At 43.7% G+C, this 23,047-nt stretch overlaps 3 protein-coding genes across 4 annotated transcripts in view; all 3 read right to left on the bottom strand.

Moving 5' to 3' along the window:
• The window catches only part of LOC308580523 (uncharacterized protein), a 37,198-nt gene extending 35,902 nt beyond the window's left edge, over positions 1-1,296 (bottom strand). Inside the window, exon 1 of the mRNA XM_081182296.1 lies at positions 817-1,296. Coding sequence (XP_081038422.1) covers positions 817-892 — 76 coding nt within the window. The 5' untranslated portion in view covers positions 893-1,296. The remainder of the gene's footprint in view (positions 1-816) is intronic.
• A 3,665-nt stretch (positions 1,297-4,961) lies between these two features.
• On the bottom strand, positions 4,962-11,896 carry LOC308580504 (uncharacterized protein). Of its 2 annotated transcripts, none has more exons than XM_081182231.1 (3): positions 11,265-11,896; positions 9,615-9,803; positions 4,962-7,706 (listed from the first exon to the last, which is right to left on the bottom strand). In XM_081182231.1, the coding sequence occupies exons 2-3, from the start codon at positions 9,646-9,648 to the stop codon at positions 5,599-5,601; spliced, it is 2,142 nt and encodes a 713-aa protein (XP_081038357.1). In that variant the 5' UTR covers positions 9,649-9,803; positions 11,265-11,896; the 3' UTR covers positions 4,962-5,598. The 2 variants fall into 2 exon arrangements, with proteins under 2 accessions (XP_081038357.1, XP_081038356.1); XM_081182230.1 differs by lacking the exon at positions 11,265-11,896 and adding an exon at positions 11,020-11,226.
• Positions 11,897-13,808: 1,912 nt separating this feature from the next.
• On the bottom strand, positions 13,809-22,933 carry LOC308580508 (uncharacterized protein). Its single transcript, XM_081182239.1, has 3 exons — positions 22,810-22,933; positions 15,464-20,264; positions 13,809-13,870 (listed from the first exon to the last, which is right to left on the bottom strand). Exon 2 carries the CDS (start codon positions 19,718-19,720, stop codon positions 17,597-17,599), a length of 2,124 nt encoding a protein of 707 aa, XP_081038365.1. The 5' UTR covers positions 19,721-20,264; positions 22,810-22,933; the 3' UTR covers positions 13,809-13,870; positions 15,464-17,596.
• Between the last annotated feature and the right edge of the window lie 114 nt (positions 22,934-23,047).

The following is a 23,047-nucleotide window of genomic DNA, read 5'->3' as shown; positions in this document are numbered from 1 at the left end:
ATAGGTACCGCTCCGGCAGGAAGGTAAACGGTGTTTCCGTGCACTGCTCTGGTTCACTTGAAGCGGCTTAGTCATGCTGGCCACATGACCCGGAAGCTGTACGCCGGCTCCCTCGGCCAATAAAGCAAGATGAACCCCAGAGTCGGTCACGACTGGACCTAATGGTCAGGGGTCCCTTTACCTTAAATAAATAGGGAAGTTTAGGGAAGTTTTTAATGTGTGGTGTTTTATTGTGTTTTTAATATTCTGTTGGGAGCCCCCCAGGGTGTCTGGGGGAACCCAGCCAAATGGGCAGGGTATAAATAATAAATCGTTGTTGTTACAACCAGTGCTTTTTCTGGGGGTACACAGGGGTACGTATCCCTCTAAACATTTTGTGAATCTAAGTTTGGCCTCATTGAGAGGCAGTATTTCAATATGAATAGGAAAATGAGAGTACCCCTAAACATTTTTTAGGAAAAAAGCACTGATAACAACTTTATGGAGGGTGGCCGTGCATAATGTGTGGAGTCTGAAAAAATACTCCGTGACAGGAGAAGGATTTCTACATGGAAAGGACCCACTCATCTGAGCAGTGTGAAGCAATCTTAGGTCAACGCACAATGACACACAAACCATACAGAAAAACGATTTAATTGCATGTTCTCAGCAAACATCACAAGTAGGCAAACCTGAGGTAGGAAACACAGATCAACCTTTAGGTGGCCTTTTTCTTTTTTGCTTTTTTTTTTGGTATGGTGGCACATATATAACTACAGTGGTACCTCGGGTTACAGACGCTTCAGGTTACAGACTCCGCTAACCCAGAAATAGTACCTTGGGTTAAGAACTTTGCTTCAGGATGAGAACAGAAATTGTGCAGCAGTGGCGCGGTGGCAGCGGGAGGCCCCATTAGCTAAAGTGGTGCTTCAGGTTAAGAACAGTTTCAGGTTAAGAACGGACCTCCAGAATGAATTAAGTACTTAACCCAAGGTACCACTGTACCCCACCTAACACTCTCCTGGAAAGAAGGAGTAACGAAGCCATGAGCAAAAAATATTCTGGCAGTCTGAGATTCTTCTTATTGATGGCCCTGGCTCCATTCGCACTCCTCCCCGACCACATTATTAAGTTCTGCCCTTCAGCAATGTCACAAAGTTTAGGGGGGGAGTCAACCTCGTATTCAGGGGTCATCAATGTGGTGTCCTCAATCCCCAGTATGCCTTCAAACAGCACCAGCGAAAAGTTAATATCCTTTCAAAAATCCACAAACCAGGAGAAACAGCGTGACCCTGTGGTTCAGTTTCTGTTTGCATTGGTTTGGTTTCCCTATACAGTGTAGGGGTGGTGGGTAGATGTAGGAGTAGGGGTAGGGTAGGGTTCCCTTCTTGACAGGGAACTCTGGGAATTGTAGCTTGGGTTAAGGGTTAATGTTTAGGATTAGGGTTAGTGTTCAGGTTAGGGTTAGAATTCTAGTTAGCGTTAGGAACTCTTAAGAATGTAGGTCTGGGAGGGGAACAACGGGGTCTCCTAACAACTCTCAGCCCCCTTTTCCAACTATAGCTCCCAGTTTCTTTGGGGGAAGAAGCCATGAGTGTTTAAAGCGGCTTCATATCGCTTTAAACGGTGTGGATGTGGCCCCGGCCTTCCTCACCCCACTGCCCCTTATTATTAAGAAATTGAAAGGATTTCCCCATTCAAATCTCTCGGGAACAGGAAGAACAACTTTGTATCTCATGCTATTTTGGGTGGTTTCTAACACTTGATTGTTGAGATCATATGACCATTTCATTTGGAAAATTATTTAATAAAGATAATTTTTTTATTAAAACCTTTGAATGTGTTTGAGTGTATGTATGGAAGTTTTAATTTCATCGTTGTGCGTTTTTACAGTGAAATGCATGGAGATATGTGAAAACACATAAAAATAAAAATATTGCAGCTGCCAAAACAATATGAGGCACTTAAAAGAAATGTGAAATCCAGATAAGGAGTTCTGGCCTTATTTGGCTGGTGCGTGAGTTTGTCTTTTTCCTCTTCCCCCCAGAATCCTTTTTCCTTTTGTGCCAGAACAATCGTAAGCCTGCGGGCAGGAACCACTATGTTCTACCTGCATATGTTTCAAGGCCCTGTGCTTCTGAATACCATGTGCTGGAAACTGTAGGAGAGAAGTGTTGTCGTCGCACTGGGATCCTGCTGTGGGACTTCCCATTGGGGAACACGACCCCTCTGCCCTGAAAGCAGCTCCCTAGCTTTGCAATATGTTAGTCGGACATAGCTGTCAGGAAGGCAAAGTCAGCCTAGAACCAGAAGCCAAGAATTAGCCGCAACCAATTAATAGTGTTACAGCACAGGGCTAAGAGAGTCCATCACATCCCTGAAACCCACTTAGGTCAAACCTGCCCTGTTGCAGCAGGTTAACACAAAGCAGGAAGGCAGAGGCTGCTAAACCAATTTTGGGGGAGAGGGTGTTTATAAACAAATCATGCTGCCAAAGGAGATATTCACTGGCTTATCTTTTCAGGGTGACCCTGGTGCCCTAGCATGTTAACATTCACACACCCACCCTTAAGATATCAATGACTGACTGAATAAATATTGTAATATTAAAAATTTAGAAGTTACTTGAAAGTACTAATCAGGCCTAGGACCAAATTTGGAGATAGTTAAATAAATGAGATTTAGATTGTTAAGAAAAGTTAAGAAATCTCATTATAAATGGTATATTCTTTTTTTTTTAATAACGATATTGGAAACTGCTACATTCAGATACAAGGAAATTCAGATGGGAGGGACTAGAGGAAGTCAAATAATATGTTTATGGGATTGGAGTTTAATTAAGCAATTAATTTGTGTTGATTGTTGTTATATTTTCTGTTTTAATTTTAGCAGTTCTATTGGTTATTTTATTTTATTTTTGTCTTATTTGTTTTATAGTATGTGTGATATTTGTATAAACTTAATAAAAATTATTGGGGGGGAACCAAATTTTAATTTTACTTAAAAAAAAAAAAGGTATCAATGACTTCCCTTCTTCTCTTTCCCTGGTTCATTTTGCATATCCTAGATCCCTGCATATTTTACAAAAACTAAACCATTCAGCATTCCATTATTACATCCATCAAAACTTGTTTACACTGTTGAATTTATCTTAATGCTGTCCTAGCAGAGTGACCGGAATAAAGCAGGCATGAGTCCATAGAGAGAACCTTTACTGAGGTAAAATTTGACCAAAACAGTACACGAGGAGAAACACGTGAAGAGGTTTGTCTTTGTTAGGTCAGGCCCTCTATTGCCTGGCGTTGGACTGGATGATTCTCAGGGTCCCTTACAGCTCTACAGTTCTATGATCTTGTCAGTCAGGGAATGAACCCCTGAAGTCATACACAGAAGAATTCCTGGCTGTACTTCCAAGAATAATAATGCAACAAAAAAAGAACAAACTGCTGTCTCTGGGCAAGAGGTAGTAACAACATGAATTGCTTCAGCTCTGGACCTTGACGTCTCTATGCTGGAAAATATCCAACTTTATTGTTCTCTGTTAGCAACACCAACTTTCATGTTTTCTTTACTTAGGGATGCAGGTGACACTGTGGTGTAATCCACAGAGCCTAGGACTTGCCGATCAGAAGATTGGCGGTTTGAATCCCCAAGATGGGGTGAGCTCCCATTACTTGGTCCCTGCTCCTGCCAACCTAGCAGTTCGAAAGCACAAAGTGCAAGTAGATAAATAGGTACCACTCCGGCGGGAAGGTAAGCAGCGTTTCCGTGCGCTGCTCTGGTTCACCAGAAGCGGCTTAGTCATGCCGGTCACATGGCCCGGAAGCTGTACGCCGGCTCCCTTGGCCTGTAAAGCGAGATGAGCGCTGCAACCCCAGTCATTTGTGACTGGACTTAACGGTCAGGGGTCCTTTACCTTTTTTTAGTTACGGCTCCGGCTGAGAGAGCTCTGAGGATGCTCAGTGGCAGAGCACATGCTTCTGCATGCGGAAGGCTCATGGTAGAATCACAGAATTGTAGAGTTGGAAGGGACCCCAACAGTCATCTAGTCTAATAATAATAATAATAATAATAATAATAATAATAATAATAATAATTACTTATACCCCGCCCATCTGGTTGGGCTCCCCAGCCACTTTGGGTGGCTCCCAACAGAATATTAAAAACACGACAAAACATCAAACATTAAAAACTTCCCTTTCAGATGTCTTCTAAAAGTCAGATAGTTGCTTATTTCCTTGACATCTGATGGGAGGGCGTTCCACAGCCCTGTCTAGTTCCCTGTATCCTCACTTCTTGCAGGGAGGGAACCACCAGAAGGCCCTCAGAACTAGAACTCAGAGTCTGGGCTGAACGATGGGGGTGGAGACGCTCCTTCAGATATACTGGACCGAGGCCGTTTAGGGCTTTAAAGGTCAGCACCGACACTTTGAATTGTGCTCAGAAATGTACTGGGAGCCAGTGTAGGTGTTTCAGAATCGGTGTTATGTGGTCTCAGCAGCCACTCCCAGTCACCCGTCTAGCTGCCGCATTCTGGATTAGTTGCAGTTTCTGGGTCACCTTCAAAGGTAGACCCACGTAGAGCGCACTGCAGTAGTCCAAGCGGGAGATAACCAGAGCATGCACCACTCTAGCAACACACTCCAACCCCAGCAATGCAGGAATCCTGGCCACAGCAGTCCCTGAGCACAGGACCTCTGTGTAAAAACCTTGGAGTGCTGCTGCCTGCCAGTGTAGTCAATATGGAGCTAGATCAGCGGTCTGATATTGTGTAAGGCAGTCCTTTGGAGAGGGGCTATAGGAGAGAAACTGATTTCTCTGCAACCCCTGGGCTTTCCAGGTAGGGCTGGCAATGTCTCCTGCCTGAAACCCTGGAGAATAACTACCGGTATGTTTGGAGCAGGATATGTGGGAAACCGTTCCTGTGAAATATTCTACAGAAGGAAATCCTGGGCAAAGACAGCAAAACATCACTTAAGTACTTTCTGTCAAAGAACTAGTAACATTTCTGTTTTACTTTTTCATTTTTCACATCATTATTGAGTGCATGTAACAGGCAGCAAAACCTATACATCTTTACACACCACCACAAGAGAAACAACCCAGTCCTCCTCCCCTCTTTTGCTACAGCGAAATTCAGTGTGCACTTAGAGTCCACATTTATCTATTTTTTTAAAGAACAAGAAAAATATTGAGCCTTGAGGCCATGTAAAAGCTAACAGGTTGATTGTGGCATGGTCAGCTTTTGTGGACTAAATCTTAGATGGCTAATAGTCAAAGGAGAAAACAGTAAGGTGGTAGTTGAATGGCAATGAGGTTCAAAAATTAGAGTTAGTGACTCTTTGAGCTCAAATATATGTAAAAACAGACACACCACTGACCTTTTGCAGTAGCAAACTGGAGATTTCAGCAATTATAATCTGTATTTGAGTGCAGAATCATTTGGATGAAACAGGCGCAGGTGGCAGATGTTCTGGCACCGCTTCATTGACACAGGTGATGCAATAAATGCAGCCACCCCAAATCAACAGGGTATATTCACCAGAGACCTATTTCCAACATTCTTCTATAAAACGAGTGCAGCAAGCCACCTGCCAGCCATGCGACGTCACTATGGCATCATGTGATTGACAGGTGGTTTGTTCCACCCACCTGTCCCATTTGGCCCTCTTGGTGGGGCCAGATAATGATCTGGCTCCCAGAGCCTAAAAGGATCTCCACCCCTGATGTATGTGATTTCTCTTCCGTGTGGATTCTTTGATGATAAGAAAGGCTAACACTATTAGTGAAGCTCTTCCCACACTCTAAGCATTTATGCGATTTCTCTGTGTGGATTCTTTGATGGGAAGAAAGGCCACTGCTCTGAGCAAAGCTCTTCCCACACTCCGAGCAATTATATGGTTTCTCTCCCGTATGGAGCCTCTGATGATTAGAGAGGGTATTGCTTCGGCTGAAGCTCTTCCCACAGTCTAAGCATTTATATGGTTTCTCTCCCGTATGGGTCCTTTGATGGTTAGTGAGGTGAGTCTTCTGGTTGAAGCTCTTTCCACACTCTGAACATGTAAATGCTTTCTCTCCTGTATGTAGTCTGTAGTGTATTGCTAAGGTTTGGCTACAACTGAAGCTCTTTCCGCACTCTGAGCATTTAAAGATTTTTTCACTTGAATGGGTATTTTGGTGGTAAGTAAGGTTACTGTTGTGACTAAAGCTTTTCCCACATTCTGAACATTTAAATGGTTTCTCGCCTGTATGGAGTTTCTGATGATTAGACAGGCTACTGCTATGAGTGAAGTTCTTGCCACACACTGAGCATATATATGGTTTCACTCCAGTGTGGATTCTTTGATGATTACGCAGGTCATAGCTCTGAAAAAAACTCTTTCCACACTCACAACATCTAAATGGTTTCTCTCCTATATGAATTTTTTGATGGTAAGAAAGGCTGCTAGTATTAGTGAAGCTCTTTCCACACTCTGAACATTTATACGGTTTCTCTCCTGTGTGGAGTCTCTGATGACTAGAAAGACTACTGCTATGACTGAAGTTTTTGCCACACACCAGGCATTTATAGGGTTTTCCTCCAGTGTGGGTTCTTTGATGATAAAGAAGGCCATAGCTCTGGAAAAAACTCTTTCCACACTCAGAACATTTAAACGGTTTGTCTCCTGTATGGGTTTTTTGATGGTAAGAAAGGCTACTGCTATGAGTAAAGCTCTTTCCACACTCTGAGCATTTATACAGTTTTTCTCTTGTATGGATTCTTTGATGAGAAAGAAGGTGATTGCTCTGGCTGAAGCTCTTTCCACAATGAAAACATTTATACGGCTTCTCTCCTGTGTGGGTTCTTTCATGATAAGAAAGGCTACTACTATTAGTGAAGCTCTTTCCACACTCTGTGCATGTATACGGTTTCTCTCCTGTATGGATTCTTTTATGTTTACAAAGGCTACTGTTATGAGTGAAGTTCTTTCCACACACTGAGCATTTGTATGGTTTTTCTTCTGTGTGGATTCTTTGATGAAAGATGAGGCCACTGCTCTGACAGAAACTCTTCCCACACTCGGAACATTTATATGGTTTTTCTCCTTTATGAGCCCTTTGATGATAAGAAAGGCTACTGCTGTGAGTAAAACTCTTCCCACACTCTGAGCATTTATAAGGTTTCTCCCCTGTGTGGATTCTCTGATGAGAATGAAGCTCACTCTTCTGGCTGAAGTTCTTGTCGCAATGAAAACATTTGTAAGGTTTCTCTTCAGTGTGGACTCGTTGATGATATGAAAGACTGCTGCTGCTAGTGAAGCTCTTTCCACACTCTGAGCATTCAAACGGTTTCTCTCCTGTATGGATCCTTCGATGATTAAAAAGGGTACTGCTCTGAGTGAAGCTCTTTCCACACTCGGAGCATTTATATGGTTTCTCACCTGTGTGGATTCTCTCATGCACAATGAGATGTTTCCTGTAGTTGAAGCTCCTTCCACATTCTGAACATTTAAATGGTTTCTCCCCTTCATGCAATCTTCTAAGATTTCTAAGGCTTGATATCCTAGTTAGGACTCTTGTACTTCGGGGGATTTTTGCCTGTTTCTTTCCTGTGTGACATTCTTCTGGCATCACGATTTCACTGAAGCCAGTGCCTTCTGGAACAACAGCTTTCTCCCTCAAATTCTCTTCTGCTTCAGTTTTCATTCTCTGCTGCTCATCCTCTTCACTGCTCTCCCTCCCATCACCTGCAGGAATACAAAGGGAAGCCTGATCAGGGAGGAACAGCTTCCCAAATTAGGGAACAATCCCAGCCATTTACTGTGTGAATGACAGAATGGGAAAGACAGTGGGGAGGCAGATCCTGCAATATACAGGTAATGACTGATTTACACACAATTGTGCACATCCCAAACCAGGAAGTGACCCTGAAACAGCAGAACGGGGGCAGGGCAGAACACTTTACGCCAATGTGTACGGAGACCTAGAACGTAATCCCCATGGAAAACAAGGATTGCCTGTATTAAAACAGCCTTGGGTCTGAGGTCTGGCTCTGCAGCTGCAAGCAAGATTGATTACCTGACAGGAAGAGCGGTTCTCCCTGGCAATACCGTCATAACTAAGAAACATTCACAGCAGGAGATTAAAATAGCAGCTGGCTCCACTTTCCAAGGGTGTCACAATTAAGAGAAAACAAGTAGAGGGGAGCTAGAAACAGAGGGTGAAATGTAGAGATTCAGCAAGAGAAAAATACAGAGGGTGAAGGAGAGGAAAAGTGAGTCTTATAGAGCGAAAAATACAGTACTTTATTTATTGCATTTGTCTTCCACCTTTTTCTCCAAGGAGTTTCAGGTGCCATACTCAGCTCTTCCCAACCTCAATTAACCCCAACAAGCCTGTGATGAGAGCCAGTCCCAAGAAACTCATTCTAGTGAGTTTCCTGGCCGAGTGGTGATTGGAACCTTGGGTCTCCCAGGTTCTAGTCCAGGCATAGGCAACCTCAGCCTGCCAGATGTTTTGGGATTACAACTCCCATGATCCCTAGCTTCTTCTTCTTCTTCTTCTTATTATTATTATTATTATTATATTATTATTTATTATTATTTATACCCCGCCCATCTGGCTGGGTTTCCCCAGACACTCTGGGCAGCTTCCAACAAAATATTAAAATACCGTAATACATCAAACATTAAAAGCTTCCCTAAACAGGGCTGCCTTCAGATGTTGTCTAAAAGTCTGGTAGTTGTTGTTCTCTTTGACATCTGGTGGGAGGGCGTTCCACAGGGCGGGCGCCACTACCGAGAAGGCCCTCTGCCTGGTTCCCTGTAGCTTTGCTTCTCGCAATGAGGGAACCGCCAGAAGGCCCTCGGCGCTGGACCTCAGCGTCCGGGCAGAATGATGGGGGTGGAGACGCTCCTTCAGATATACTGGACCGAGGCTGTTTAGAGCTTTAAAGGTCAGGACTAGATAACAGAACTAGTGATCAGGGATAATGGAAATTGTAGTCCCAAAACATCTGGTGGGCTGAGGTTGCCTATGCCTGTTCTAGCCAGACACAACAACACACTGGTTTTACTCCAGAGGGGAAGGAGAACAGACTTAGAAGGGGTTGGTAAGGGAGGGAGGTCTGGGGGACAGGAAACCTTCAAGAACAGGCTGAATGAAGGGATTTCTTAAGGCAGGGAACCTATGTTAAAGGAAGACAGGGGGAATGTAAGAAGAAGAATTTCCTGGAGGGAGCAAAACTTACAAACAAGACAGGATCAAAGGTGACAGGCGTTCTCTGAAAGCAAGAGAAATTCTGGGCTTCTGACAATCCTTCGGACAGGCAGAGGGGGTAGGGAGCGACTGTAGTGCAAATAAAACAGGGAACCCTAAACAACTGGGGAAAGGGTTTTAAAGAAAGCATAGAGGAACAATTTATCGTTCAATCCATTTTGGACCACTCTGGTCCTTTGTTACACAGGAAGGCCAGGGTGGTCTGGAACGTAATGGACAATAAATTATCCTTTTCCCCCTACCCCATGGTTTTCTGAATCCTGAGACAGAAAGGATCTGGCATGGCTGCAGGAGATTCTTCATACAGATAATTAAAAAACAAACCACCAATACTCCCTGCTTTCAGTAACTCAGCCAAGAAAACGAAGGAACCTTACCCACAGAATCCAGATTTCCATAATTATCTTCCATAACTTCTCTGTGCAGGGCCCTCTGGCCTGGATAAAGCAGAGCCGACTCCTCCTCTGTGGAAAAGTGCACAGCCACCTTTGCAAAGATCACGGGACCTTGGAAGCTGGAAAAGGAGGAGCCTTCCTCTCGCAGATTGCTGCATCCCAAGAAGGATACTGTAGAGCAGTAAAAAGGGGCAGAAAAAAAGCCACCACAATGAAAACACTCTGGTTTGCTTTAAAGTCCACTCCTATGGCAGCTGAGTACCATCCTCACCCAGCCTCTCCCCTTAATAATAAGAATAATAATTTATTATTTATACCCCGCCAATCTGGCTGGGCCTCCCCAGCCACTCTGCTTGGCTTCCACAAAAATATTAAAATACTGTAATACATCAAACATTAAAAACGTCCCTGAACAGGGCTGCCTTCAGATGTCTTCTAAATGTCAGGTAGTTGTTTATCTCTTTGACATCTGATGGGAGGGCGTTCCACAGGGCGGGTGCCACTACCGAGAAGGCCCTCTGCCTGGTTCCCTGTAACCTCACTTCCTGCAGCGAGGAAACTGCCAGAAGGCCCTCGGCGCTGGACCTCAGTGTCCCGGCAGAACAGTGGGGGTAGAGACGCTCCTTCAGATATACTGGACCGAGGCCTTTTATTTATCTAACCAGATAAATCAGGACAACTGGGCATCTTGGGAAGGGCAGTGGTTCCATGGCCGAGCACCTGCTTTGCATGCAGAAGGTCCTGGGTTCACCTCCAGGTTTTGCTAGAGAAGACCCTGTGCCTGCCATCGGGGAGGGCCGCTGCCAGTCTGTGTGGGCAACACTGTTGCTCTGAAGAATGGACTGGGGCTGCGCAGGGAGCTTTGTGGAAACTTCCATTGTGCGATTCCAGTCGCCTCCTTTGCAAGATTCAGTGGGAGGCGGATTGCTACGCTTCGGGGGAAGGGAGGAGGCTCACGGGCAGAGCACCTGCTCGGCATGCAGAAGGTCCCGGGCTCCATCCCTGGCAGAGCTGCTGCCAGCCCGTGCAGGCAATACTGGACTGGGGCTGCGCAGGGAGCTTTGTGGAAACTTCCACTGTGCGAGTCCAGTCGCCTCCTTTGCAAGATTCAGTGGGAGGCGGATTGCTACGCTTCGGGGGAAGGGAGGAGGCTCACGGGCAGAGCACCTGCTGGGCATGCAGAAGGTCCCGGGCTCCATCCCTGGCAGAGCTGCTGCCAGCCCGTGCAGGCAATACTGAGCTGGCTGGACCACTGGTCTGATTCAGCGACGGGGTTTTCCTCCCTGCCTCCCCTCCCCCCACCTCCGTCATCATCCCCCGAGCGGCCCCCGAGGCCCCCTTTGCGGCCTCCAGAAACCTCAGCCCGCCCCCCCCCGGCTGCGCCCACCTCAAGCGCCGCTCGGCCGCCGTCCTCCTCCTCCGCCGCCCTCCGCGCCTCTCTCGCTCTCGCCCCAAGGCATGACGGGAAAGCCAGTGCCGCCGAGCGCGGCTGCCACGGAAACTCACCGTCCTAGTGGCCGGAGGAAACTACGTCTCCCAGCAGCCACCGCGAAGGGAGGACTTAGAACGCCCAGCTGCTCCGCGCTGATTGGGAGGGGAGGGGGAAGAAGAGCGGTATGTTGCCAATATTACCTTCTGGCTTGTCGTGGCGGCTCCCGGCCTGCAGGTGGCGCCGCGCTCTCGCTTCCGGGAGGATTCGCCCTTTACAGAGAGATCGGCTCCTGCTTCCCTCCGCCTTCCATTCAAAGCTCCCCTGGGGTGGATTTCATTCATTGGATTGGATTATATTTCTGTGCCACTTTCCATTCAAACGGATCCCAAAGCTGCTTACAAGCATTAAATAACAACAAGAATATAGAACATAGTAGAACACCCCAAATGCAACATCAATCATATAGAATAATTTAGCAAATCATCAGTGGAACAATCGCAATCTCTAGGCAGCAGGGAGTCTGGGATTGTGCTGCCCGGGGGTGCGGCGAACTCTGGTTCAATCCGGACCATTCATCTTACTGGATTGCACTTCTGGTTACCTGTATATCAGGTTTTCACGGAGGAAGAAAAACGAAGGTGTCAGGGCTGCTGTAAGCCAGGAAACCTAGGTCCGTTGTGGGGAGTTGTTTCACTGCACACATGCAAATTTTTAGAAAATTATGTTTTGAAACACATGCTTTGTGATGTGCTAGATTTGCCCAAAAGGGAAGTCAAAAATTGGGAAAAAAATGTGTGTAGTTTCAAGCCAGGCAAGGATTTTGAGACACTCGCATAAAAATAATAATAAATAATAGAAATAGAAAAAAATTAATTATTATAAATTATTATTAAAACACTCCTGCTTCCCCTCTCCCTGCATTAACAATTTTTAAATTTATTTTTAATACAGCTGTTTGGTGCAGGAGCATTCCTGCACAAAAGAGGTGGAGCTTTTTGGTTTTCCTTTTAAAATGTGAAATTGTGGCCATTGACATGAAGTGTTTCTGATGAGCTCAAATATAGGGGTTTAATTAAGCACATAAATGCTTTTTCCAAAACCTTGCACTTAAGCAGTTGTATAATAAAACCCCTTCTACGTAGGCAAATACTTCTAGTGAAATAGGTAAAAAGGTAAGGTAAAGGACCCCTGGATGGTTAAGTCTGGTCAAAGGCAACTGTGGGGTTGTGGCCCTCAACTCACTTTCAGGCTGAGGGAGCCGGCGTTTGTCCACAGATAACTCTCCGGGTTATGTGGCCAGCATGACTAAACCGCTTCTGGCGCAACAGGACTCCATGACAGAAGCCAGAGCGCGTGGAAACGCCATTTACTTTCCTGCTGCAGTGGTACCTATTTATCTCCCTGCACTGGTGTGCTTTCAAACTGCTAGATTGGCAGTAGCTGGGATAGAACAACAGGAGCTCCATCGTGGGGATTTGAACCGCTGACCTTCTAATCAACAAGCCCAAGAGGCTCAGTGGGTTTGACCATACCGCCACCCGTGTCCCTACTTCTAGTGAAATATTTAATTGGCAGAGGAAAAAAGATTGGACCATGCTCAGATACAATGATGAGGTCTAGTTCCTCATCTTGCACTCTTTCCCATAGTGCTTTATAATGTGGTCGATACAAGAGTAAGAATTATGAACCTTTGGGGGGATGTGGAAAGTCTTTTGTGGGGTGTAGTACTCACCACATGTCCAGGAGGTCAAAGACAGAAGATCATTCAGTTTGCTCTCGCTGGATGATTCAGGAACAGCAGCCACTGCTTCCCATGGCCCGATTGCAACAAACATTTAAGTCGCCTCCTCAGATAATAGTACTGGTCGGAAAGGATTGTAACACTTGCAGAGTGTTCTTTAAAAAACTGATCGGCTCAGAGATCCAGGAGCATACTGAGCAAAAGGCAAGTTGTTCGGTCGATGGTGTTCCATTTACATGCACATACTTCCACTGCTTCCCTCCCCCCCAAAAAAATGTCTAGGGGTACTCTCATTTTCCTACTCATATTGAAAAATACTGCTCCTCAATGAGGCCAAACTTAGATTCACAAAATGTTTAGGGGTATGCATCCCCCTAGAAAAAAAAGCACTGAATACTTCCCTTTAAAGGTGCCCCTGCCCGGACGGGCCAGTCGTGTCCGACTCTAGGGTTGTGCGCCCATCTCACTTAAGAGGCCGGGGGCCAGCGCTGTCTGAAGACACTTCCGGGTCACGTGAAGAAGAAGAAGAGTTTGGATTTGATATCCCGCTTTATCACTACTCAAAGGAGTCTCAAAGCGGCTAACATTCTCCTTTCCCTTCCTTCCCCACAACAAACACTCTGTGAGGTGAGTGGGGCTGAGAGACTTCAAAGACGTGTGACTGGCCCAAGGTCACCCAGCAGCTGCATGTGGAGGAGCGGAGACGCGAACCCGGTTACCCAGATTACGTGACTGCCGCTCTTAACCACTACACCACACGTGGCCAGCGTGACGAAGCTGCTCTGGCGAGTCTGCACCAGCGCAGCACACGGAAACGCCGTTTACCTTCCCGCTATAAAGTGGTACCTATTTATCTACTTGCACTTATGGGTGCTTTCGAACTGCTAGGTGGGCAGGAGCTGGGACCGAAAGACGGGAGCTCACCCCGCCACGGGGATTCGAAACCGCCGACCATGTGATCGGCAAGCCCTAGGCACTGAGGTTTTACCCACAGCGCTTTCCCTTTAGGATCTATCAAAATTTTATTAATAACAAGTGGACATTTCTTAATTACAAGCATGGCAACTCCACAAGGTTTTGAGCCCCCTGTGCAAACCTGCACCCCCAGCCACCCTCCTCCCAAGAATTTTGTCTCGGAAAGATTTCTGCTGCTCGGTCCCCTGCAGTATAACAATATCTGGCTACTCTGTTTGAGGTCACTTCTGTGATGAAGGAGGAAAGCCCAGGATAGCTTCTCCAACCCCATCTGTTGCTGACTTGAACACAACGGCCCCGCAGGATCACCAAATTGGCTCAAAGTAGTCTTATTAAGCATTTTTGCATGTCCACCAAGCACAGTAAAATGTCCCTTCTTATTTTTCAAGCTTCCAACAAACATTTGGAACTCCTTTCTACCTTCCAAATTATCTCACAGCTTTTAAATACCAACAGAACCTCATTTTATAAAATTTCTCTTTTAAGATCAGAATACAATGTAAATTTTGGCCCTTTGGTCCAGATGTTGCCACTGTTCCATCTGTATGTTATAACCATTTTTGCCCATTTAACCATGTATGCCTTACTTAACTACTTCTTGAATTTCAGATTTCAACAAATGCTGATACATTTTTGCAACAACATGCTCATCGTCTGTCTTTCTTTGGTCTATACCAAAGAAAGTATATCCGCCTTTTCTATCAGATCCCTTTCAAATTGTGAACTCCAGTTCATAAAACCATTTTGCCTATCTAATTTGAACATTTACTTTTAATTGGTGGTAGAGTGGTACCTCTCAAGACGAATGCCTCGCAAGACGAAAAACGCGCAAGACGAAAGAGTTTTCCGTTTTTTGAGTCGTTCCGCAAGACGAATTTCCCTATGGGCTTGCTTTGCAAGACGTTTCGTCTTGCGAGTTCTTGCGAGTTTGTTTCCTTTTTCTTAAAGCCGCTAATAGCCGCGCTTCGCAAGACGAAAAGACCGCAAGACGAAGAGACTCGCGGAACGGATTAATTTCGTCTTGTGAGGCACCACTGTATTGAAGCCAGTCTGTCACTGCATAATGAGCATCAGCAAAGGTCTGTAGCTTAAAAGTTCCATTTTAAATCTTTATCATTTTCTCATCTTGCCTAATGTGTCTAAACAAAACTTCCAAGACCAAAATGAAAAGGAACAGGGAAAACAGCCAGCCTTGTCTAGTCCCCTTTTGTACCTTGCAGGGTTTTGTCAATTCTCCATTAACAATTATCTGGGCTGTCTGTGATGTATAAATCAATTTTATCCATTTAATGAGCCTCTTCTCCTTCATGGATCACTGCCTTGTCGTGGCGAAGGGGCTTGAATAACTCAAAAGAAGCTATGAGCTATGCCATGCAGGGCCACCCAAGATGGACAGGTCATAGTGGGGCATTGGGACTAAACGTGATCCACCTGGAGCAGGAACGGGCAAGCCACTCCAGTATCCCTGCCAAGAAAACTCCATGGACAAAAACAGGCATATAAAAGAGACCCTGATGTTGGGAAAGATGGAGGGCACAAGGAGAAGGGGACAACAGAGGACAAGATGGTGGGACAGTGTTCTCGAAGCTACCAGCATGAGTTTGACCAAACTGCAGGAGGCAGTGGAAGACAGGAGTGCCTGGCGTGCTCTGGTCCAGGGGGTCATGAAGAGTCGGACACGACTAAACAACAACAAAAATGAGCCTCTTTAGGTATAAGTGTAATGTTGGCCTCTCTCCAACTATCTGGTACCTTACCACTCTGTAAAATATTGTTCATAGTCCGTTGCAAATGTTGTAAAAGCTCATCTTCAAAACATTTATAATAATAAGCCAATAGCTGATCTGGCGCTTTTCCTTCTTGATGGCCTCAGATAATTCCATAATAGTTATATGACCATTAACAATGTGTCTTCGAGAAATTGAAATTTTTGGTAAATGCTGTCTCTGTAAGTATTCATCTTCTTCTTTTTTCAAAAAAAGAAATCGACCTTTATACAACTTAGAATAATACTGATGGAATGCTTTTTTCATATTTGTCTTATCTGTTATTACGGCATTTACTTCTTGCAATTTTAATATAGCTTTCCTCTCTCCTTCCGCAGCTTATACACCGAACATTGCCTAGTTTATTAGCAAATAAAAAAAATATGTACGGCTCAATTCAATATCATTTCTGCAAGATAGACATTGCAAGCATAGAAAACTGTCTTTGCAGCATCTTAATTTGCCAAGTAATATTTGTCTAAGTTGGAGAACATTCCAACTATTTCCCCTCTTGTCTAATCTCAGGCAGAATTATTTGTACTTTCCATCTCTTTTGTGCTGTACAAAAGGTTTGCTTGCATCCACAACCATTTGTATCCCTATGTCCTTACCTGAATTATTCTCAAAGAATTATTTTAGCTTCTGTTTGCAGTCCTGCACAACCTTTTCCTGTTGCAGCTACATTTCAATGAGTCACCATCTAAAGAAACCATTTTTTCTTTAAGTCAATATAACTGGATTGTGATCTGAAGAAATCTATGGTAATATGTCAACTTTATCAACCCCAGTAGCCAGTGCTTTAGATAACCAAAGTATATTTATAAAATGCTGTTTTTTCTTCATTTGGGGTATGGAGGTCTACAACCAAAATTTGTCCAACATACATACCTTGTTCACCAGAAAGTATCAACAGAGTTGAGAATGTATATATAAAACAACTCACTTTCTTTTCTTCAGTCCTGTTAGTCCTCACCTAGTTCTTTTTTATTCAAATAGTTTATACCCTTTCCCCTGTGTTCCTTGTAAACAATTCTACATGCAATTTCCCCCCTTCAAATATCCCTAGCTAAGCAAGTTATTTAGTCCATTCCTTTATCACCTAATTTTGTATCTTCAAATCTCCACTTTCTGTTGTGATTGCTGTGATTTCCTGGCCCCATCTTGTATTTGTGTTTATTCAATTTCAGATTTAAATTTGTCCGTAAATCTTTGTTCTTCAGAAGTAAAAATTACTCCCTCTGGTATGTCCCATCTAAGCTGGATTCTTTTCTGTTTCAGTTTACCTGTAAAAAATAATTAGTCTTTTCTCTTATGGGGAATCTTCAGGGGAATCTCTTTCAGGACAATTACATCTGTATTGACCATTTTCAGCCTAGTATCAAAACGTCGCTGTAAGACTTGGTCTCCTAGTTCCCCCCCCCCCAACAAAATGTAAAAATGCTAAGAAATACAAATATATCAATTGATGCAGAAGATTTTAGAAGTTAATGTTCAATTGAAGCAAGACCTCCTTTCCAGGACTAATGGATATGCAATTAGAAAATGATTGTGGACGATTATTTGACTACATGATTATAGCAGGAAGACTTTTATTATGCAGAAAGATGGAAAGATTTAACATTACCTGCTACAGAGGAAGTGTTGTGGAAATTACTGGACTTGGCTGAGATAGCAAAGCTGGCGTGCTTAATCACAGAAAAATCATTCTTATTTAATAATTATTGGAAACCCCTTATGGGCTTTTTGTGGGTGGGGGGAATGAACTTGTGATATCTAGGTTTGGAGATTGAACAATATACAGGTTTATGGAAAGTATAATTTTGGAGTGAAAATTTTCAATAATTGTTTATATATAGCTGACAAAGAAGGAATTGGAATCCCTCCCTTCTTCTTTCTCTCTTTTGCCTTTTTGTATTTTAAAAAGATATTTTGTATTTGATACTAATCTTTGTATCTCTTCTTTAAAGCTTCAATAAAAATACATTTTTTTAAAAAGAGGCCTTATTAAGAAAAGGATTTAATCAAACACTTGTGTAAATAGTTTCTCCCCTTAGTGGTTTCTTTGATGTTGAGAAAGTTTTGATTTAAGACGAAAGCTCTTTCCACACTCCTTGCATTCATACGGCTTCGCCCCTGTATGGGTTCTTTGATGCTTAGTAAGACCTCCTGTTTGGCTGAAGCTCTTTCCACACTCCTCACATTTATATGGCTTCACTCCTGTATGGATTCTTTGATGCTTCTTAAGGCTTCCGCTGCAACCGAAGCACCTTCCACATTCCACACATTTAAATGGTTTCACGCCTGTGTGGATTCTTTTGTGCACAGTTAGGTTTCCTTTAATAGTGAAGCTCTTTCCACACTCCTCACATTTAAATGGCTTTTCACCTGTGTGGGTTCTTTGATGTTGAGCAAGAAGTGATTTAAGACAAAAGCTCTTTCCACACTCCTTGCATTCATACGGCATCGCCCCTGTATGGGTTCTTTGATGGGTAGTAAGACTTCCTCTTTGGCTGAAGCTCTTTCCACACTCCTCACATTTATATGGCTTCACTCCTGTGTGGATTCTTTGATGCTTCTTAAGGCTTCCGCTGCAACCGAAGCACCTTCCACATTCCACACATTTAAATGGTTTCACGCCTGTGTGGATTCTTTCATGCGTAGTTAGGTTTCCTTTTATAGTGAAGCTCTTTCCACACTCCTCACATTTATATGGCTTCTCCCCTGTGTGGGTTCTTTCATGAAGAGAAAGAGACCTGCCAACGGTAAAGCTCCTTCCACACTCAACACATTTATATGGTTTCTCCCCTGTGTGGATTCTTAGATGTATAATAAGATAGCGTTTCTTACTGAAGCTCTTTTCACACTGCGTGCATTCAAAAGGTTTCTCCCCTGTGTGGCTTCTTTGATGTACAGTAAGGAGTTGCCTCTGGCTGAAGCTTTTCCCACACTTATCGCATTCATATGGCTTCAAACCTGCATGAGCCATTTTATGCTGGAAAAGATTTGAGCTATATTTGAACCTCCTTCCGCATTCTACACACCCATATGGCTTCTCCCCTGTATGACTGATTTGATGGGAACTAAGGCTTCCACTGCAACGGAAGTTCTTTCCACACTCCATACATTTATATGGTTTCTCCCCTGTATGGATTCTTTGATGGAGAACAAGGCTTCCGCTATGGCCGAAATTCTTTCCACATTCCAAACATTTATATGGTTTTAGCCCTATGTGTATTTTTAAATGTCTAGTTAGATAGCTCCTGTTTCTGAACTTCTTTCCACACTCCACACATTCAAAGGGCCTCGACGTTGTGTGGATTGTTTGATGTTTGTTGAGTACTGAAGTACAAGAGAAGCTCTTTCCACATTCCTTACATTTATATGGTTTCTCCCCCTTGTGTGTTCTCTGATGTAAAATGAGGTGTGCCTTTTGACTGAAGCTTTTCCCACACTCCATGCATTCATATGGTTTCTCCCCAGTGTGGCTTCTTTCATGGACAGTAAGGGCTCCTTTCTGACAGAAGCACTTTCCACACACCAGGCATTCATATGGTTTCTCACCTGTGTGGGTTCTCTGATGTACGTTAAGGGCTCCTCTCTGAGCAAAGCGTTTTCCACACTCCATACATTCATATGGCTTCAGCCCTGTGTGGGTTCTTAGGTGCACCGCAAGTTTTCCAGCATCTCTGAAGCTCTTCCCACATTCTATACAATCATATGGCTTCTCCCCTGTGTGGATTCTTTGATGGATGGTAAGGGCTCCTGTTTGACTGAATCTCTTTCCACACTCTACACAGTGATATGGCTTCTCCCCTGTGTGAGTTCTTTGATGTATAGTGAGGATTTTGATACAACTGAAGCTCTTTCCACACTCCACACATTCATATCGCTTTTCAACTCTGTGAGTTCTCTGATGTGAAGTAAGGTCTTGCCTTTCACTGAAGCTCTTTCCACACTCCTCGCATTTATAGATCTCCCCCCTTGTGTGGATTTTGCAGTGTCTGTTTAAATTTGATTTAGATGTGAATGTCTTCCCACAGTCTGGGCACTTTTCCCTTCTTCTCTTGTGGTCTTGTGGAACAGGGAGTTTGCGGACGTTGGTGCTCTGAGAAGCAGAGGTTTTATTTCTCTGGTTTCCCACATTCCTCTTTCGACCCCTTTTCTTTCCAGCCATTTCTCTTCCAACCTGTTTTTCCGCAATGTCACATCAGAAGACTGTCAGAAATCGGCTACTATGGGGAAAATGAAAAGGTGGGTATCCTAGGAGTTCAAGATTTTAAAAAGGAAGTAAATGTTCCAGTTTCTTCCCTTACTCTACAGTTTGATGTGAAGTATGGTTTTCACTACAACTGAAACTCTTTGTACCATTCATGCGTTTATAAGCATTCTTCCAGGTGTGGAATCTCTTATCCTTAGGGCAGGACTGCAACTGAAGCTCCTCCTCATTTATATGGTCTTCTCCCTTCTGTGGGTTCTGCAGTGTCTATTTAATGTATATTTCAATCTTTCCCTCCAAGACTGGATATTCTTCCCTTCTGTTCAATTCAAAAACTTCTTGCAGGTGCAGGCATTCATGGGCATCAACACCTCAAGCAGCTCAGAATGTCTTCCACTCCTCTTTTCATTCCTGCTGATTTTTAAATATTTGTCTCTTCATGTTATACTTGCTCCTTCCCAAAGAAGCAGCTCCTGATAATTCTCACTCTCCTGCCCATCCACTGCATAGGATTTAAAAACAAAATAAAACACCACATCAGGAGTTTGAACCAGAAATTAAGGATTGTGTTAGGGATAAAGGCTAATTAGCTGCCTCCCTTAATTCAGTTTTCTCCCCTTTCCTCACTGCACGAAAACTGCTTAGGACACGAGTATGACTGCTATATTATTCACAGATATTGAAAGCAATATTGGTATGCATCTGATTGAATATAGTAAATAATAAACAGGACACTGAAAAATAGGTAACAGCACATTAGCTTAATGAGAAGTTAGCGTGGGTTTGTAAGAACAGCTAATGGATTCTGCTCTGAGACCTGCGGTTATAGGGCGGTATACAAATCTAATTAATAGTAATAATAATTCCTGGTTGGTTGGAAATCATATGGGTGGGTTGTGACTGTTGTGGGAAAAGGTGTTCTAATTATGTGACCGGTTAGCTTATGAATATATGTTAGTTCAGGGGGTATAAAATATCATGTCTGAGAGCTACAACCTTGCAGCCCCTTTGGAATTTCTGGATGTTTGTATTAATAAGGGCATAATTTTTCACTTAAAGCCACTGCCTGCTGGCATTCCTTTTTTTCAAATTTTATTTTTTCTCATATATAATTTTTCCGATATCCACTATGTCACTCTTTCTCTTATCTTTATTTTCTCTCTTCTTACAAAAAAACCCGACGCCTTCCGCTCCCCCTCTATCTCTCTTTGTTTTGCAACAATTCTTCTGTCAAGTTGGCTGTTCCCAAAACAAAGTTCTGTTCACACAAAGAAGAAAGATTCCGGTAGTTAGCCGTGTTGGTCTGACGTAGTCGGGGGGGGGGAATAATAATTGTCCAGTAGCACCTTAGAGACCAAATAACAAACAAACCATCAAAACAAGCAAATTTAAAGAAAACCGGCAAGATGGATTGAGGAAAATTTGGCTGTGGACTTGAGACCTCCAGGCCGACAACAAACAGACTGATGGACATGGGGAATCCAAACCGGGGAAGGGAGGGGGAATTCTAGAATCCAAAGGCTATGTAACCAACTTTTTGAATCTTCTTCTATTTTCTATTTTTTATCTTTCTATATAACTTTGGTATTTTGATTTAACATGTGTTGAAAAAAAAAAAGGGGGAATTCGTGGAAGGAAATGGGGTAGATCTTGGGGAAAATTTTTTCTCTCTATTTTGTTAAAGATGAGGAGTGATGTTAAGATTGTAATTTAAATTGGCTAATAGGCACAACATATTAGGTTTAAATTGGGAATGAGAACTTGTGGAACCAACTTAGGGAAAGGGGAATACAGTCGGGAGGGGAAGGAGGGAGTCCCAGAAAGAAGGTTATGAAAATAAGGGTGTAAAATTGGTCTTTCTTTTTCTTTCTTTTCTTTATCTTTTGTATTTTTTCTATTCTGTCATTACTGGAAATTTTAATAAATATGATTATAAAAAAAAACAAATAACAAACTTAGCTGGTTGTTGGTCTCTAAGGTGCTACTGGACAATTTTTTAATATTTTTTGACAAAGAAGAAAGTTATTTTTAGCCTTTCCTGCTAGTCTCTGCAGCGGAAGGCGAGGTGGAGGGGAGGAAAGAGACCTTGGAGATGGCTTTAGTTTTTTAAGCTTCTTTTCTTAAATCCAGTCAGGTAGCACCTCTAAAAGCAAATTCAAGCCTTCACCCAATGAATAACAACAACAACAGGGCAAAAAGAAGAAGAAGGCAGCCAAGGTATCAAGAGGAATTATCCCTCTAAATAGGGAATTTTTCTTCCACTCCAAAGCCCCCTCTCCTGCTCTGCATTCCCTTCTTCCTTCTCCTTTCCTGTCATGGGATCTCCTTTGCATTCAAAGGCACTCTGCACTCCTCACACCTCCCCTTGGGGCTGAATGGGGGTTTGGGATATCAGCGGCTGCCTCCTTACCCCGGACAGCCCCTGCCGGCCAGTGCAGCCAATACTAGTTGAGCCAAGGGGTGCAAGTCAGCTTCCTTCGCTCCTACTGAAGCAGACTCGCCCCGAGGGAATCTCGCTTCGTTTGCAACGGAAGACACCACAGAACATGGGCAGAGGGACACACTTTGCATGCAAAAGTGGGGCAGACAAACACACACAAACAAACACACACGGAAATCCCGGATAGCCGCTGCCAGTCCGCGCAGGCAACGCTGAGCGAGGTGAACGGTTAACTGATGGTCTGAACTCAAGATTATTGAGGTTTTTTCCTTGGCTGGTTGATGGTTTGTTGTAATAATAATAATAATAATAATAATAATAATAATAATAATAATAATAATAATAATAATAATTTATTTATACCCCGCCCATCTGGCTGGGTTTCCCCAGCCACCCTGGGCGGCTTCCAACAAAACACTAAAATACAGCAACCTATTAAACATTAAAAGCTTCCCTAAACTCGGTTTGCAGCCGAGTTTCAAATTTGGAAGCGGCATCCACCCAGTTCCCCAGATCTGTCTCACCCAGGCATCTAGCATTGCTTGAAATGTCAAATAAAACGCTCCGAGGCCCTATTGGAAAAGGGGGAGGAAGGCTCCTTACTTACAGTTTATTTGTATTTGCAAGGCCGGCTGCAGATTTCATGCCTACATCAGGGATCTGGCATAAAAAGAGAGAGATTGAGAAAGGGCGGGAAGGAGGGAGGAAGAGGAGGAGATTTGGTGGGATTCCTAGGAAAGTGCAAAGTGCATTTTCCCCAGGCGATCTGCCAGTCTCTGCACCTGCCCTCTGCTGGCTGGAGCTGTGCATCATCATCATCATCATCATCATCATCATCATCCTCC

The sequence above is a fragment of the Podarcis bocagei genome (assembly GCF_964188305.1).
Source record: "Podarcis bocagei genome assembly, chromosome: 2".
Taxonomy (NCBI): domain Eukaryota; kingdom Metazoa; phylum Chordata; class Lepidosauria; order Squamata; family Lacertidae; genus Podarcis; species Podarcis bocagei.
The sequence above is the reverse complement of the archived record's forward strand: the minus strand, read 5'-3'. Positions and strand labels throughout refer to the sequence as shown.